This window comes from Corythoichthys intestinalis, chromosome 5 (genome assembly GCF_030265065.1).
Source record: "Corythoichthys intestinalis isolate RoL2023-P3 chromosome 5, ASM3026506v1, whole genome shotgun sequence".
In the NCBI taxonomy this organism is placed as follows: domain Eukaryota; kingdom Metazoa; phylum Chordata; class Actinopteri; order Syngnathiformes; family Syngnathidae; genus Corythoichthys; species Corythoichthys intestinalis.
The window spans coordinates 49,755,736-49,769,510 of record NC_080399.1 but is presented as its reverse complement, the minus strand read 5'-3'; the positions used below and the strand labels follow the sequence as shown (position 1 = coordinate 49,769,510).

Below are 13,775 nucleotides of genomic sequence, written 5' to 3'. Positions count from 1 at the left end.
TAAAAAAATTCTTAACTTCCGCTTTAAAGCCAGGGAAGACCAACTGTTTGTTCTCATTTGTTCTCACGATCATAAGGACACTGTTGGCGTCATTATATTTTATATCGTGTAACTCCCCGTACTTGGAACACACAGTGAGCAGCTGATGGAGGTCAGCTGAACTCGGGCTAAGAAGCACACCGTCGTCTGCATACATAAGATGGTTCGCCGTCAACTCAACAGCCATGCAGCCTACTTAACAGTTTTGACAGATCATTCATATAAAAATTGAATAAATTGGAGCTAGGATGCTCCCCTGTCTAACCCCATTGGTGACTTGGAAGGGGGCAGATACACAATAATCCCACTTCACCTGCATAGTTTAGTGTGCATACCAGTATGAAAGAATTCTTACAATGTCATTGGAAACACCCGCTTAGCTTAATTTCTTAAACAACTTCACATGGTTCCCACTGTCAAAAGCCTTGGAAGTGTCTAAAAAGCACATAAGCACAGAGGAGTTTTTACTTATATATGTATTAACCAATTCTTTTAGAACGTAAATCCACCTGTCCGTGCCATGCTTAGGTTTATAACCAAACTGATTAGCGGTTGAGCTTATTAAAGTGTTAACCCTCCCTAGTAGGATGAGCTCAAACACCTTAGAGAGTACACTACTACAAATACTGCATACTAGAGGTGGGAATCTTGGGGCACCTCCCGATTTGATTGCGATTGCGATTCAGAGGCTACAATTCAATTATAAATCGGTACAGGTGTGCATCGCCACTGCCCTCACGATTCGATTTGATTCAGAGGGTCACGATTCGATTCGGTTCGATTCGGCAATGCATCGCGATGCATTAAAGCCTGGGATGCATTAAAATTCTAAAACAAAGCATATTTTTCGTGAATCATGAGGCAACACAAGCGGTCAGACATTAAACAACTTTTTATTGGCTCTTGTGTCACTCCTGGTTGAAGTCAAATGAAAATACTTTCATATATATATATATATTTAAAAAAAAAAAAAAAAAAAAACATCACGTCATTTAATTAGTGCTTTGAATGAGACCAGGGCTTTCTCTTTTTTTTTTTACACACAGTAGCAGCCTTTCACACAGTGCAACATCTGAACTCCTGTGCAAAATCAGTAATAACAGTCACTGTATTTTAGTCATAACGACCCATCAATAAAAATATTCAAGTAAATATTAAAGAAAACAACAAAGAAAATATTGTAGTGCAGCAGCATCTTTATCGGAATATCAATCCAGGGATCAGTTCAATTGCAAACACAACATCAACTAAATTGTAATGTAGAACAAAAGTAAAATGTAGGCCTAGCCCACTATATATGTGCAATAGAGGTTAGATCGGGCCTAAAGAATCCAGCCCGACCCGACACGGCCCGCTGGTATTGAAGCCCAACCCGGCCCGATCAATTAACTAGATTTGCAGGCCCAGCCCGAAAAACCCGATTTTTAAAAAAAAATTTATTTGTTGGAGTGACACGGGAAAAAAAAATGCAGCAGCAGCAATTTATTATCATTTCTTCGAGTTGGCAGAATAAACAGCAGAAAAAAGTTTTCTTAATGTTTAAATAGTCTACATATTTTTATGATCATTATAAAAGCATTTACACAATGAAATAACGCTGGGAAAGTTTAATATTAAAAAAAAAAAAAAAAACCTTGGGTTTTGCAGACACGCAGAGAAGATTCAAAAGGATCACATTTCTGTTGCCTTTGTGTGCATAAATAAGTGTCCTTCGTAACGAATTCTCAGTTGGCAGAAAAAAATGCAAGTTTTCTTAATGTTTAAATAGTCTACATATTTTTATGATCATTATAAAAGCATTTACACAACGAAATAACGCTGGGAAAGTTTAATATAAAAAAAAAAAAACATGCGGGCCACGGCGTTCATGTGCGTGCACAAGCAAATGCACAATACAGAGAGCCTGCTCTCGGTTTTATCCCATTTTTTAAAAGTATCATTTATTAGTCCGGCGCGGCGGCCCGACCCGACTCGACCCGACCCGAACTTGAATGCTTAACATTTTGGGCCTGACCCAACCTAACCTGACCCGAATATCAGGTTCGGGCACAAGATCTAACCTCTAAGGACAGATAGGACATAACATAACAATGGCTGAAGCGGAGAAAGGGGGAGCAAGAAAGATTATTGATGCACCTAAGACATTGAAAGCAGACATCTGGAGACATTTTGGCTTCTACGAGGTTGTTGGGAAACTTGACTAGAGTAATGCGGTGTGTAAAAGATGAAACATGAGAATAATAATACAAATGGGGAAACCAAATCCGTTGCATCACCGGAATTGCGCAGGGAAGATTTTTGAACGTACTTAGTGCTTGTTGCTGTCTTGTATCTAGGAAGTGTGAGTTTTGGGTTTGTACTCTTGGCCAGTTCCCCATAGCGTCCCGAAGACCGCGCTGACTGGTGTTTTAGTTCCGCTTTACTTGGCATATTTAAATTAAAAAAAAAAAAAAAGTGTAAACACTGCTAAATATTTAATCATTCAGGGTCAACTTAAGGCCAACCTAGAGAAGGAGAGGAGCAAAATGGAGGAGCTGCTCAAAATCAAAAGTAATCTGGAAAAGAACAACGGCAGATTGACTTCAGAGATGAAAACGCTATCAGAGAAAAATGACAAGGTCAGTGCCTCGCAAGAGGTTCCTCCAATAAAGCCTGTTTTATCCTTAACCCCATTGAGAGCGAAAGTTGTCATTCATGAACCCATCAACAAAAGCTTATGTGAGGATGTCTTGCTTCAGGAGCTGCGAGAGCTGCTGGAAGCCAAGCAGCTTTTGATCCAGCAGAAGCTGGAGCTGCAGGCCCAGGTGGAGCTTGGGCAGAGTGCCCTACAACAGGAACAAAAGGAGCACCAGACAACCAGGGACAACAGGAGCCAGAGAGAGCAGCAGCTTCTCTCCAAAGTTAAGGAGCTCCAAGATCAGCTGGTAGGAATTACTCAATTAATACATCCCAACCAAGGGGTCATTCCAAAATTGATGGACATTTTTACATCCCACCCATTTGGTTTAAAAAAAAAAAAAAAAATCCATTCCAAAGACTAAAATATACTGTTTCTGAGTAGAAAGAATGATTTAAAATAATTTTAAAGACCGCAAATAAGTATGCTCTAAAATCATTCTTTTGTCCCAGCCCATCTTAACGACCAATTGGAATCTCAAAACTGTTAACTGAAATTTAAATTGCACTTTTTTTGTACTCCATTTCATTGCGGTCTCTTGCAGCTGGGTAAACATATGTTTTTATAAACATATATCAAGTATAAATTATTCGATGAACTTGTGTTACACAACATACACAGAACCCTGTTTCCATAATCGTTTTAGCACGGTAGAATAACAAGAAAATCACAATATACACTGGACTTGACACCATCAGTTTTCCAAAAGAATGCTTCGAAAAAATGTATACGCTCCTATTTTTTATCAAATAGTTAGCCTTGTCTGAATGCTCACTCTACCTCATCCAACCCTTGGATACGTATGATCATAATAAAATAATCATTTTGGTAATTTTCTTGTTCATCTAAGTGAGTTTGTCTTCTTGGTCAGCAATAACAGCTAGCTTGGGCTCCTAAAAAAAAAAAAAAGAAGCTAACATTAGTACTTGTACTGCAACAATTAATCGATTAACCCGATTAGAAAAAAGCTTCTTACAAATTTTGCTGCTTCGAGGATTTGTTTAATTACAGTGACATTGTAATGGTTTGTTTTGAAAGTGTTGCATTTAGTTTTATTGATTTGGGTGGATACACTGCCCTCTATTGGCAACAGTAAATATGCCGAAACTCGTCTAACATGGCTCAATCCAGCCGCTCCCTGTTAAGACAAACATAAGGTACGTTTTTGTCTGAGGTAATATGTCTGTTTATGCATTCGTAATTTAGTTTCATAGTATATTTATTAGTTTTTTGTAGTAATATGTGTTTGGACGATTTGTTAAGAGCATTGTAAAAAAAAAAAAAAAAAGTATTTTATAGCGTTTAAGCTAGCAGACGTTTGCTATGCAAGTTAGCCAATTGTTCTTTTGTTGTATTTAGATCCTCCTTTATTTTTTATATCTTTTAAGGCTAAGCTTAGGTATTTTAATTTCTTTTTAAAGGCATTTATTGCTGTTGTGAAATTTTGAAATGAAAGTGCAATTCTGCATAGTTTGAAGAAACACACAGGAATTTTATTTTGTATTCACATTTGACCCTCTTTTGAAAGTGTTATCTTGGAAAGCCAAAATTAATATTATTGCAAGCATAAACACTTATTTATTAGTTTTACATATCCCTAATTTTATTATGCAACGCATTAAATGTTCGCAATCCGATTACTCAATTAGTCTAACTAATTGATCGATTAATCGATTACCATATTTTTCGGACTGTAAGTCGCACCTTGGTATAAGCCGCGCCAGCCATAAAATGCCCAACGAAGAGGAAAAAAACATATATAAGTCGCACCGGAGTATAAGTCGCGTTTTTGGGGGAAATTTACTTGATAAACTTCAACACATTGAACAGATGTGTCATCATGAATGGCAATTTAAAATCAAAATACAATAGAGAACAACATGCTGAATAAGTGTACAGTATGATAATGTTACATGATGCATGAACAACGAAATGCAAACGTGGCCGGTATGGTAACGTAACATAGCTATTAAGAGTTATTCGGATAACTATATCATAAAGAACATGCTAACAAGTTTACAAGTCATCAGTGTCACTCCAAAACACCAAAATAACATGTGAAATGACATAACAATGTGTTAATAATTTCACTAAGAAGTCGCTCCAGAGTATAAGTCGCACCCCCAGCCAAACTATGAAAAAAAAAATGCGACTTATAGTCCGAAAAATACGGTACCTAAATAATTGATAGCTGGAGCCCTAATAAGTCCAGATTTGCACCCGTGTTACTGTGATGATTGGAAATATTGTAAACAACAAATAAATCATGTCATTAAAATTTACTCATGGCTATGTTGGTTTATCACCCTTTTTTTAAATGAATATGTCGAGAAAATCATGAAAGAGAAGCCTGTTTTTTCAAGAATTTTGAAGCACAAATGTTATTCAATTCTGGGATGACCCAGAGAATCGTGTTCAGGTGGCATTGTATATGCAATATAATATGCAAAAATCTTCCCTTCTAGAGAGACCATTACAAAAAAAAAAAAAGGAAACCAAAAAAAAAAACTTTGACTCCTTCCACCCATTTTAACCAATTAAACTAAAAACATGTTTCGACAACTCTCCTAGGCGTCTGAGAAGCGAGCCAAAGATGATGAAGTGAAGCGCGGCGAGGATGCGGAGGCGAAGCTGGGCGTCCAGGTGGCGGCCCTGAATGAAAATGTGGCCACGCTGAAACGAGAGTGGCAGGCAAGCCAGCGACGGGTCTCAGAGCTCGACAAGCAGACTGATGAGCTGAGGGGGGAGATCGCAGTGCTGGAGGCCACTGTGCAACACAACCAGGATGAAAGACGAGCACTTTTGGAGAGGTGAGCTCCAAGTCACTACTACAATCTACATTTGTTTCCCTGGGACAGTCTTTTTTTAAGTCACCACTACTATAGGCGACAAACAACTGAACATTTTTACGAGATAAAATACTTTTGTTACAACCAAATGTGTTTTTTATGTGGGCTTGCCTTTGGAATACAGGTGTGTAAAGGGCGAAGGAGAAATCGAGAAGCTTCAGACCAAGGTAATGGAACTGAGACGCAAAGTTGATGACACGACAGCGGCCATGCAGGAACTGGGCCGAGAGAATCAGTCCCTACAAGTCAGTAGCAGACCCCTGTTGAGGCGCATTGCATTTTGTAGAACTCGCAAAAAAAGTTGCAGTTTTCATGTTCACTGTGTTTGTTTGTTGGTTTTTAAAGATCAAGCAGTCTCAGAGTCTCACCAGGAAGTGGGCAGAAGATCATGAGGTGCAGAACTGCATGGCGTGTGGGAAAGTTTTCTCCGTCACTATCCGAAAGGTAAGAAGGAAAACTCCCCAAGCTATCATTCTTTGTAGAAAGAGAAGTGAGCTATTGTCCAGCCACAACTTGGCTAGGTTCATACTGCAGGTCTAAATGCACAAATCTGATTTTTTTGTGTTTTCCTGACTCGAATGAGGCATTAACTTGACAGTCTGAAAGGGAAAATTCGCATAAAAGTGGACCATTTTAAATCCGATCTAGGTCACTTTCGTATGTGGTTAAAATCCGATCTGGGCCACATTTTTCCAGAATATGGCAGCGTTCTGAACTGTCCAGTCTCCCAAATCGGAATTAATGCAGCAATTTCGTCAGCAAAGAGCGAGAGAGACAGGACGCTACGGTAGCGGTGCAGCTGTGCATTAGCGTTAGCGCCTAGTTTGAATGCGGCTTTTGGGGAAGGAGCAGGCTTGACAACAGTCATGAAAAATAAAATGGGTTGAGGATAAGCCTGACAATGCTCGGGCTCGGTTTTCTTTCTACTCCAAATGAGCAATATTTCAAGATTGCTTACACGGCCGGGAGTCGGGGCAAACTGTCCGTATTTCTACTTTATTTATATCTGTATTTCTGACCGTGTTCTACTTTAGTAGCATTAACATAGACTTTTACTTAGTTTTGTATTATCCCTATCTTACGAACTATACCCTTAGCTTGGCTTTAGTAGCTTCACCTACTCTGCGTTAAATGCTGGGTTCGGTTACTCCAATGCAGTGATCAAGTTGTCGTCTGTTCCCCGCTCAGGTCTTTAATCTGCCTTCGCTCGGCTCCAGATGCAATTTACTACTTTCCAGATTTGTATAGTTTAACAAACTCCCTCTCAAGGGATATCAAAAACAAGTGTTACAGCTGCAACTCCAGGCCTCTTTTATTTCCTTTCCAATATTTCCAACATACAGAAAATGTCCGCTGACCGTAAGCACGTAAAAAAAAAAAAAAAATCACATTAAAAGAAAATTTTGAAATTCTAAAGTTTCCTATATGGATTTCCACATGTTTTCAGGTTCTCACCCCTGAGCTCATGGAGAGGGACTATTATTATGACTAGCATAGACTTCATAATGTATTGACGGGGCACGGGGCCAATTCATAGGGGGCCTGTCAAAGCTGAAAGAGTGGAAACACTTTTTTATGTGAAAAATTCTTGTGAAAAAAATGCTTAAATCCTTGAATTCTTTATAGATATGGGCACAAAACAGTCTCGATTCTTGGTTATAAGCAAAAAAACCCCAACCAAACAAAAAAAAAAAAAGCGGGCAGTAAGCTTTTATTTTACGTAAATATGTCGAATGTGCAACTCGTCTTTAAGTCACTGTGGCCCCGCCTTGTCACAACAAAGAGTTTTTTATGTTTAAATTCTTGTGAATAAATGCTTAAATCCATGAATTCTTTATAGATATGGACGTAAAACAATCTCGATTCTTCGTTAAGAGCAAAAAATACAGGGCAGTTAGCTTTTATTTTTCGTAAATATGTTGAAGAATGATGCTAGTCTGTTAGCCATTGTGGTAGCCCCCCTTATCACAACCAAGGGCTATTAACATTGAAAATTCTTGTGAATAAATGCTTAAATCCCCGAATTCTTTATACAGTATATGGTGGAAAACACTCAGGTGACTTTTAAGTTCCACTCTGAGACCCCCAATTTGGCCAAATTTCAAAATTGTCCGATATGCATGTATGATACATCATTGGAAAGCTTACAATCTCAATTTTCTGGGGGAAGAAAAAAATTGAACGGGAGGGCATTAAAAAAAAAAAAAAAAAAATTAAACAGCAAAACCCTAACTGGAGGCGAGAGCATGCGAGAGCAGAATTAAAGACGCCACAATTTTAACGAGATATTATCGCGTACTTGCCTTGTTTCGATCCAAAAACTGCATGTAGCTTGTATCACTGAGTGTCAAGACACAGCTGTGAATGGCCACAGCCGGATATTTTATTTTATTTTATGGGTGAAACATGGTGATATAACAAGGGTCGCGATGCAGAAATCGCAGACAACAAGGGGTGGTTGAGATTTTCTTTTTCATAAAGTTACCCTTTTAAACGTTATTTTTCAATTTTTCTTTGTTTGGATCGATTATCATCTAACACATTGGGGAAAATCCAACAGCAACGAAAAAAATACAATTAAGCGATAGTTATGAGGTAGATATCCGTGACTTTTTTTGCAGACACCATTTTTTCATTGTGACATAATTTGTTTAAAAGTTTAAAATATGCGAGTGCATAATTTTTTAAAGTCGTTTTTTTTTTAAAATTAAATATTAGACATCAATTTATTCTAAGCTAAAAATGAAAGACCTTTTGAATAAGAAATATGATTACTTACCTCCTTTTTATGGCTAGGTTGAAACAAAAGCGGTTGCACGACGTCTGTAAACGGGGGTTTCAGGGTAAAACGGACAAATTAAAAATAGTTCGGGGGCTTCATGCGCCATGAATCTGCTATGGCAGCATATAGACATATTGTTCTATCAAACACAACAGTTGTTTTGGCTTAAAATGCAGCAGTTTCTTTTAAAGGGGAGTGCAAGAGCAGAAACTGCTTTTTCAGTCTTGTCTGTGTTTTCCGCCATATACGTAGTGGGAGAAAATATTTTTTGCTTTTTACTTGTAATTTGTAAAGCAAGTACTTTTGTACTTGTTATTTTTTGCATCTGTATTTGTACTTTTACATAAGTTTAAAAAAAAGTGAGAACTTCATCTATCACTGCTTATAGTCTAGAAAATACAGTACTTAGCTGAACTGTACTGTTCAATTGTACTGAATTATAAAGTTGATTGGCCAGTGCTCGGTCTGAAACACTGCAATCTTGAACAAAAAAAACTGTTAAATGTCTCATAGGAGTGGGCTAATGGTTCCACTTAAAATCTTGGGCTGGCACACAAAAACTAAAAGCCATAATTTCAGGTTTTTATTTTGTTGTTGTAGTAAACAGGCCAGTAGAAAACTGTCAGAAAGACTTCAGGATACTGATATACTTTGGTTTATTGTGTTATATTTCAAGTTACTAATGATTTACTGTGCATAGTCTATAATATTCCAGTCAACATTTTGAGTTCTACGGCTACTGCAATCTGACATTGTACTGACGAGTGGAGTGGCCAACAAATTTATAGGGGGGCCGAGGCCATTCCCTGGTGGTGCCTTTGGTTAAAGGAATACCTGATACAGTCTGAGGCTTTTCAAATCTTATGTGTCATTCCCGCAGCACCATTGCAGACACTGTGGGAACATTTTCTGCGCCGAGTGTTCGTCAAGGAACGCCCTGACGCCGTCCTCAAAAAAGCCTGTGCGGGTCTGCGAGACGTGCTTCGAAGAGCTCCAAGGCTGAGTTGGCGCTCGAGGAACTAAAACGAAGTTGTCTGTCTCCGATAAGATGTGCACTAAAAAGGACAGACCCCGTGAGGAGAAAGGGGGGTCCGTTGGAAAGGTATCAGGGTCACGTGATGTGGGAGTGCTTGGATATGGGTGTATGGATTTTGTGCCTTGGCTCATTATGTGAACGGCCACGAGGTGGCGACACAAGCAAGTAAACGCCCCCCCATGGCTGAAGTTGTCATCATGTTGCAGTGCTGTGCTTTTTGTCATGAAGGAGTCATTGGGCAAGTCATTTTTGGTGCATCTCTTGAATTACTGAATGTTGCCTTTGTGTGGCAGCCTGTATGTGTGTATTTGTTGACATTGTTTATCATGACCAAAGAATGTGTGGAGAGAAACAAGATTTTCAGTATTTTATGTTATCTAATTGTTTTTAACAGCACTGCACGCCGTGTATGACTTTCTCTTAAATGGTCACATTTGTTTTTGAGTTCAAATGTTTCAATAGGCGGTGCTTCTTTAATTGCAAACTGGTAATGCAGTCATTTATGTGCCTGCATTTTTGCATTCACTGTCTAGTGATGTCAGGATGCACGCTTTGAGTAAAGCAGTTTTGCTCATCTCTTGATGCCTGTATGAATATAATTTATGACCGCAATTGTCAGTCTTTAGTTTTGTCTTTGGTGTCCAAACACTGTAAAAGGCTTTAAGAGTATAAAACGACATTAGACATAGATTGTCCATTTGTTTCAACTCTTGTTTAATGTCTACCTCAGATTGGCATGGGAAGGGGAGAGGACTAATCTTTAAAAAAGTCATGTATCATTCTATTCACGGCTCCCTATCATGTAAAATAACAATTTCTGCCCTCATATGTATTATAAACAATGGCTGACATATCTTTGTAAAATGCTATCAACAAGGGAAAGGAAATGTGTAAAATTTGTGCGAGTGTACCGTTTTCTACAGATGTAGATTAGACACTGAACCGTGGCTTTCTTTTTGATTTTGCTGTCACGTGACGATTGGCCTAACAATGATTAACAGGAATGTTACTTGGGGTTGCGAGCAACGCCGTTGGTTGATGCAGGAAACTGTGAACGAAGGTCAAGATGGGCATTGAGGAGACGTTGAAGTGACAAAGCAAAATAATCCATGCCCACTTGAATCTGTTCATTTTGTAATTGTTCACAATGACAAACGTAAATAAAACATTTATCATGTGCGTGTGCAATCTTTGACTTGGAAAGTCTGACAGCATGAATACCGTAATTTTCTATAAGCCGCTACTTTTCTCCACTTTGAATCCTGTGGCTTACAGTCCAGTGCGGCTTATTTATTTGGGTTAATCGGTAACACTTTATTTGACAGCGGTGTCATAAGACTCATCGGACCGTCATAATTATGACATGACACTATCATGGGCATTACTGAATGCTTATGACAGATGTCATTGTCATCTGGCAAATGATGTCACTAACTCCATTTATGTCCAGCTTGGATCTTTTACATCCTTTCAGAAGTGAGATAATTTGCCAGATAACGCAAAATGACATCTGTTTTAAGCATTCATTATTGATCATGACAGTATCATGTCATAATTATGATTGTGTGACAATTAATGATACTGGAACAGTGAAGAAATAATTAGCACAGAACATTTTTTTATTTACATCTGTAGCGCTGAAATGCATGCTAGGAGGCATGTTGGACAACAGTGTTGACAGGTTGAAGCAGACGTTGACGGTCTCCCTCAAGGGAGCATTCATGGCCAAATGAAGCTCCTTGAAGCAATGATGGTTCATTTGGTCTTATGACTGTCGTTTGATGCTATCGAAGTGTTGCTGGTTAAGATCTTTTGGTGTAAATATCCCATAATTCAATGAGGACAGCTGCGGTTTATAGTCCAGTGCGGCTTATCTATGAACAAATGCCGTTTTCGTGCCAAATTTGATGGGTGGCGGCTTATAGTGCGAAAATTATGGTATACAGAAAAATGGTTCCAAAATTTAATATCTTGACCTTAGCCAATGCGAAATGAGGCAAATATTTGTGTAATGAATGATGACAAAAATGACCAGCCAAATGAAGTTTGAACGCAAATATGACAATTTGAACTCATCCACATTGCAAATCAGGCCAAGATGCGCCATAAGTTTGTTTATATTTACTGTTTCATGCACATTTTTTTTTTTTTTTTTTTAAACCATTCACTCACTGCCATTGATGGTCCTAAACGTCCAGTCGATTTTGTGTGAGAGGGTTAAATGAATGTTCATAAACTACTGAAATGAACAGTCAAAATGGTTTGGATGCCTGGCGCCGTCAATGGTACTGAAAAATGAGCATTCTTCAGAGGTTGGGTAGAGTAGCCAAAAATTGTACTCAAGTAAGAGTAGCGTTAGTCATCCAAAAAATGTATTCTAGTAAAAAAGTATGGTGAAAATGAGTAACATTGTAACGGCTTACAAATGTGATTTTTCTTTCTCAGCACAGTTATCGATATGAACTGTTGTTAGAATTATAATCTACAATAACCTATTATATAACCGAATTAAGCCAAAAAAAAAAATACTAAGGAAAAAAATGACGAAGCATGATTTGTCCAAAAAGCATGAGTGCCCTCTGACAGAGAAAATAGGTACTAATATGAAATTAAAAGGCTCATATCTCCAGTTTTCCGTGGTCAATCTGTCAAATAAGGACTGGGAGAGATTAAAATCCACGCTTTCCAGTTATGTTGAGGGCAGCGCTCTATGTCAAATACTTTTTAACAGTGCTTTAAAGATGCAACGTGATTGAACAGGCTGCTGTGATCATAGAACGGCAAGCTTGCAATCTGATTGGTATAATAGTCATGTGATTATTGTGTTGAAATGGGTAGAGCTACTCTTGGCATCGCTGGCCAAAAAAGATATCAAATATGAACAATAAAGAGGAAAAATGAAACGATTCTTCTGTAGGCCAAAGTAGCGGAGTGAGAGTTGTTTTTTTCTTCACAAATCTACTCAAGTAAAAGTAAGGCTTAGTAATACTACTCGTAGAAGTACATTTGTCTGAAAAAATTAAGTAAATGTAACTGAGTACATGAAACGCGTTACTACCCACCTCTGGCATTCATCTCAGTTTAAATCAATTGGACATGTATCACTCATGCAATGACATGCAATTAGAAATACAATGACAAAATATTTAGTTACTTGGGGCCATAAGCAGAGTATTTGTTTTTATTCATTTTCATTTTGCTTTTAAATACAATACGAATTAAAAACTGTAACTGCCAATATTAAAGAAAGTTTCATGACCAGTAACAGTCGCATGCCCTGTAATTCTTAAGTGTCAAAACTTTTGAACACTATCGTGACCACTGGCCCAGAAAGAATTAAAGTTCAGTCGCTCCAATATTGACAGCAGGCTCACATTTTGGAAATGTTTAGTAAGATTGAGACATTTTGTAGTCACTGTAATCCCTGAAATAATAAAAGTTTAGCAATTTCACATGAAAGCTAGAGTGATACAGTGTTAGAAAAGGAAACAAGGTAACAAATTGCACTACATGACAACAGCTTTAATGGTACGGCTGGCGAAGTTCTGTGTAAGCAAGCTGAGTCATGGATGACGCGGGGACAGTAAAGCGTACGTAGAAGGTGGTGTGCGCGTGTGGGTCGATGTTTCAGATCTGGGATGACTCCAACCAAAGTGATGTGTTTTTCACTCGCGCCTGCTGAGAGTTCAGCTTCAGCAACGCCGATACTGCCTCTTCGATCTTGGACAGCCACGTTCTCTGCGAAAACCATCAAAGTTAACTCAATTCCTTTAGCAATGGGTACAGTAGTGCTGTGCGGTAAATAGGGGGGAAATATCATGATATCGGCTATTTAATCTTATGATAGCAATAGCCCACAATATATTGTTCGACTTATTTGATGGAAAATGATGCGATTATGACAGATGACCCCTTTTTGAGATGAAATTAAAACATTATCGATTAGTACTTGTAAGTGGCTTTAAGTTTTAAGACTAAATCAAGACGGCATATTGTAATTATTAATCATGGAATAAATTGGGTTATCTGTATCTTGCGATGGTTAGTGAACACTGCTATTTCTTAATTGTTTTGAATGCATTCCTTACAATTTGGGATGGGGAGTGACTGAAATTTCTGTCCCAGCATGTCTTACGGTGGCCTCTTTAAGTGTTTCAGTTTTGATCGATTTTAGCGACGCCGGTGGACAAAAGTGGAAGTGTTTTGCCTTAAGGAAGACTGCGTTTCCTATGAAAACCATCGAACACCCACAGTGTCGTAAAATCATCAATCAGTCAATCTCCCTGTTGCCCGCAGATGGATTAAACAATATTTCTGTTTCCAGCGGCTGTGTGAAGGATGAAAAGTAATAAGGTAACGAATCAAGTTGCGGCTAAACCGTAGCACATGACG

The 13,775-nt window shown here is 38.3% G+C and overlaps 2 protein-coding genes across 5 annotated transcripts in view; one reads left to right on the top strand and one right to left on the bottom strand.

The window, feature by feature from the left end:
* eea1 (early endosome antigen 1) overlaps window positions 1-12,344 on the top strand; it is a 66,182-nt gene extending 53,838 nt beyond the window's left edge. For all 4 annotated transcript variants that reach the window (XM_057835876.1, XM_057835875.1, XM_057835878.1 and 1 more), the window contains 6 exons: window positions 2,526-2,657; window positions 2,778-2,963; window positions 5,288-5,526; window positions 5,690-5,810; window positions 5,911-6,009; window positions 9,228-12,344. In XM_057835876.1, the coding sequence (XP_057691859.1) occupies window positions 2,526-2,657; window positions 2,778-2,963; window positions 5,288-5,526; window positions 5,690-5,810; window positions 5,911-6,009; window positions 9,228-9,350 (900 nt within the window). In that variant the 3' untranslated portion in view covers window positions 9,351-12,344. The remainder of the gene's footprint in view (window positions 1-2,525; window positions 2,658-2,777; window positions 2,964-5,287; window positions 5,527-5,689; window positions 5,811-5,910; window positions 6,010-9,227) is intronic.
* Window positions 11,000-13,775, bottom strand: part of plekhg7 (pleckstrin homology domain containing, family G (with RhoGef domain) member 7) — a 42,050-nt gene continuing 39,274 nt past the window's right edge. Inside the window, exon 17 of the mRNA XM_057835880.1 lies at window positions 11,000-13,121. Within this exon, the coding sequence (XP_057691863.1) occupies window positions 13,011-13,121 (111 nt within the window). The 3' untranslated portion in view covers window positions 11,000-13,010. The remainder of the gene's footprint in view (window positions 13,122-13,775) is intronic.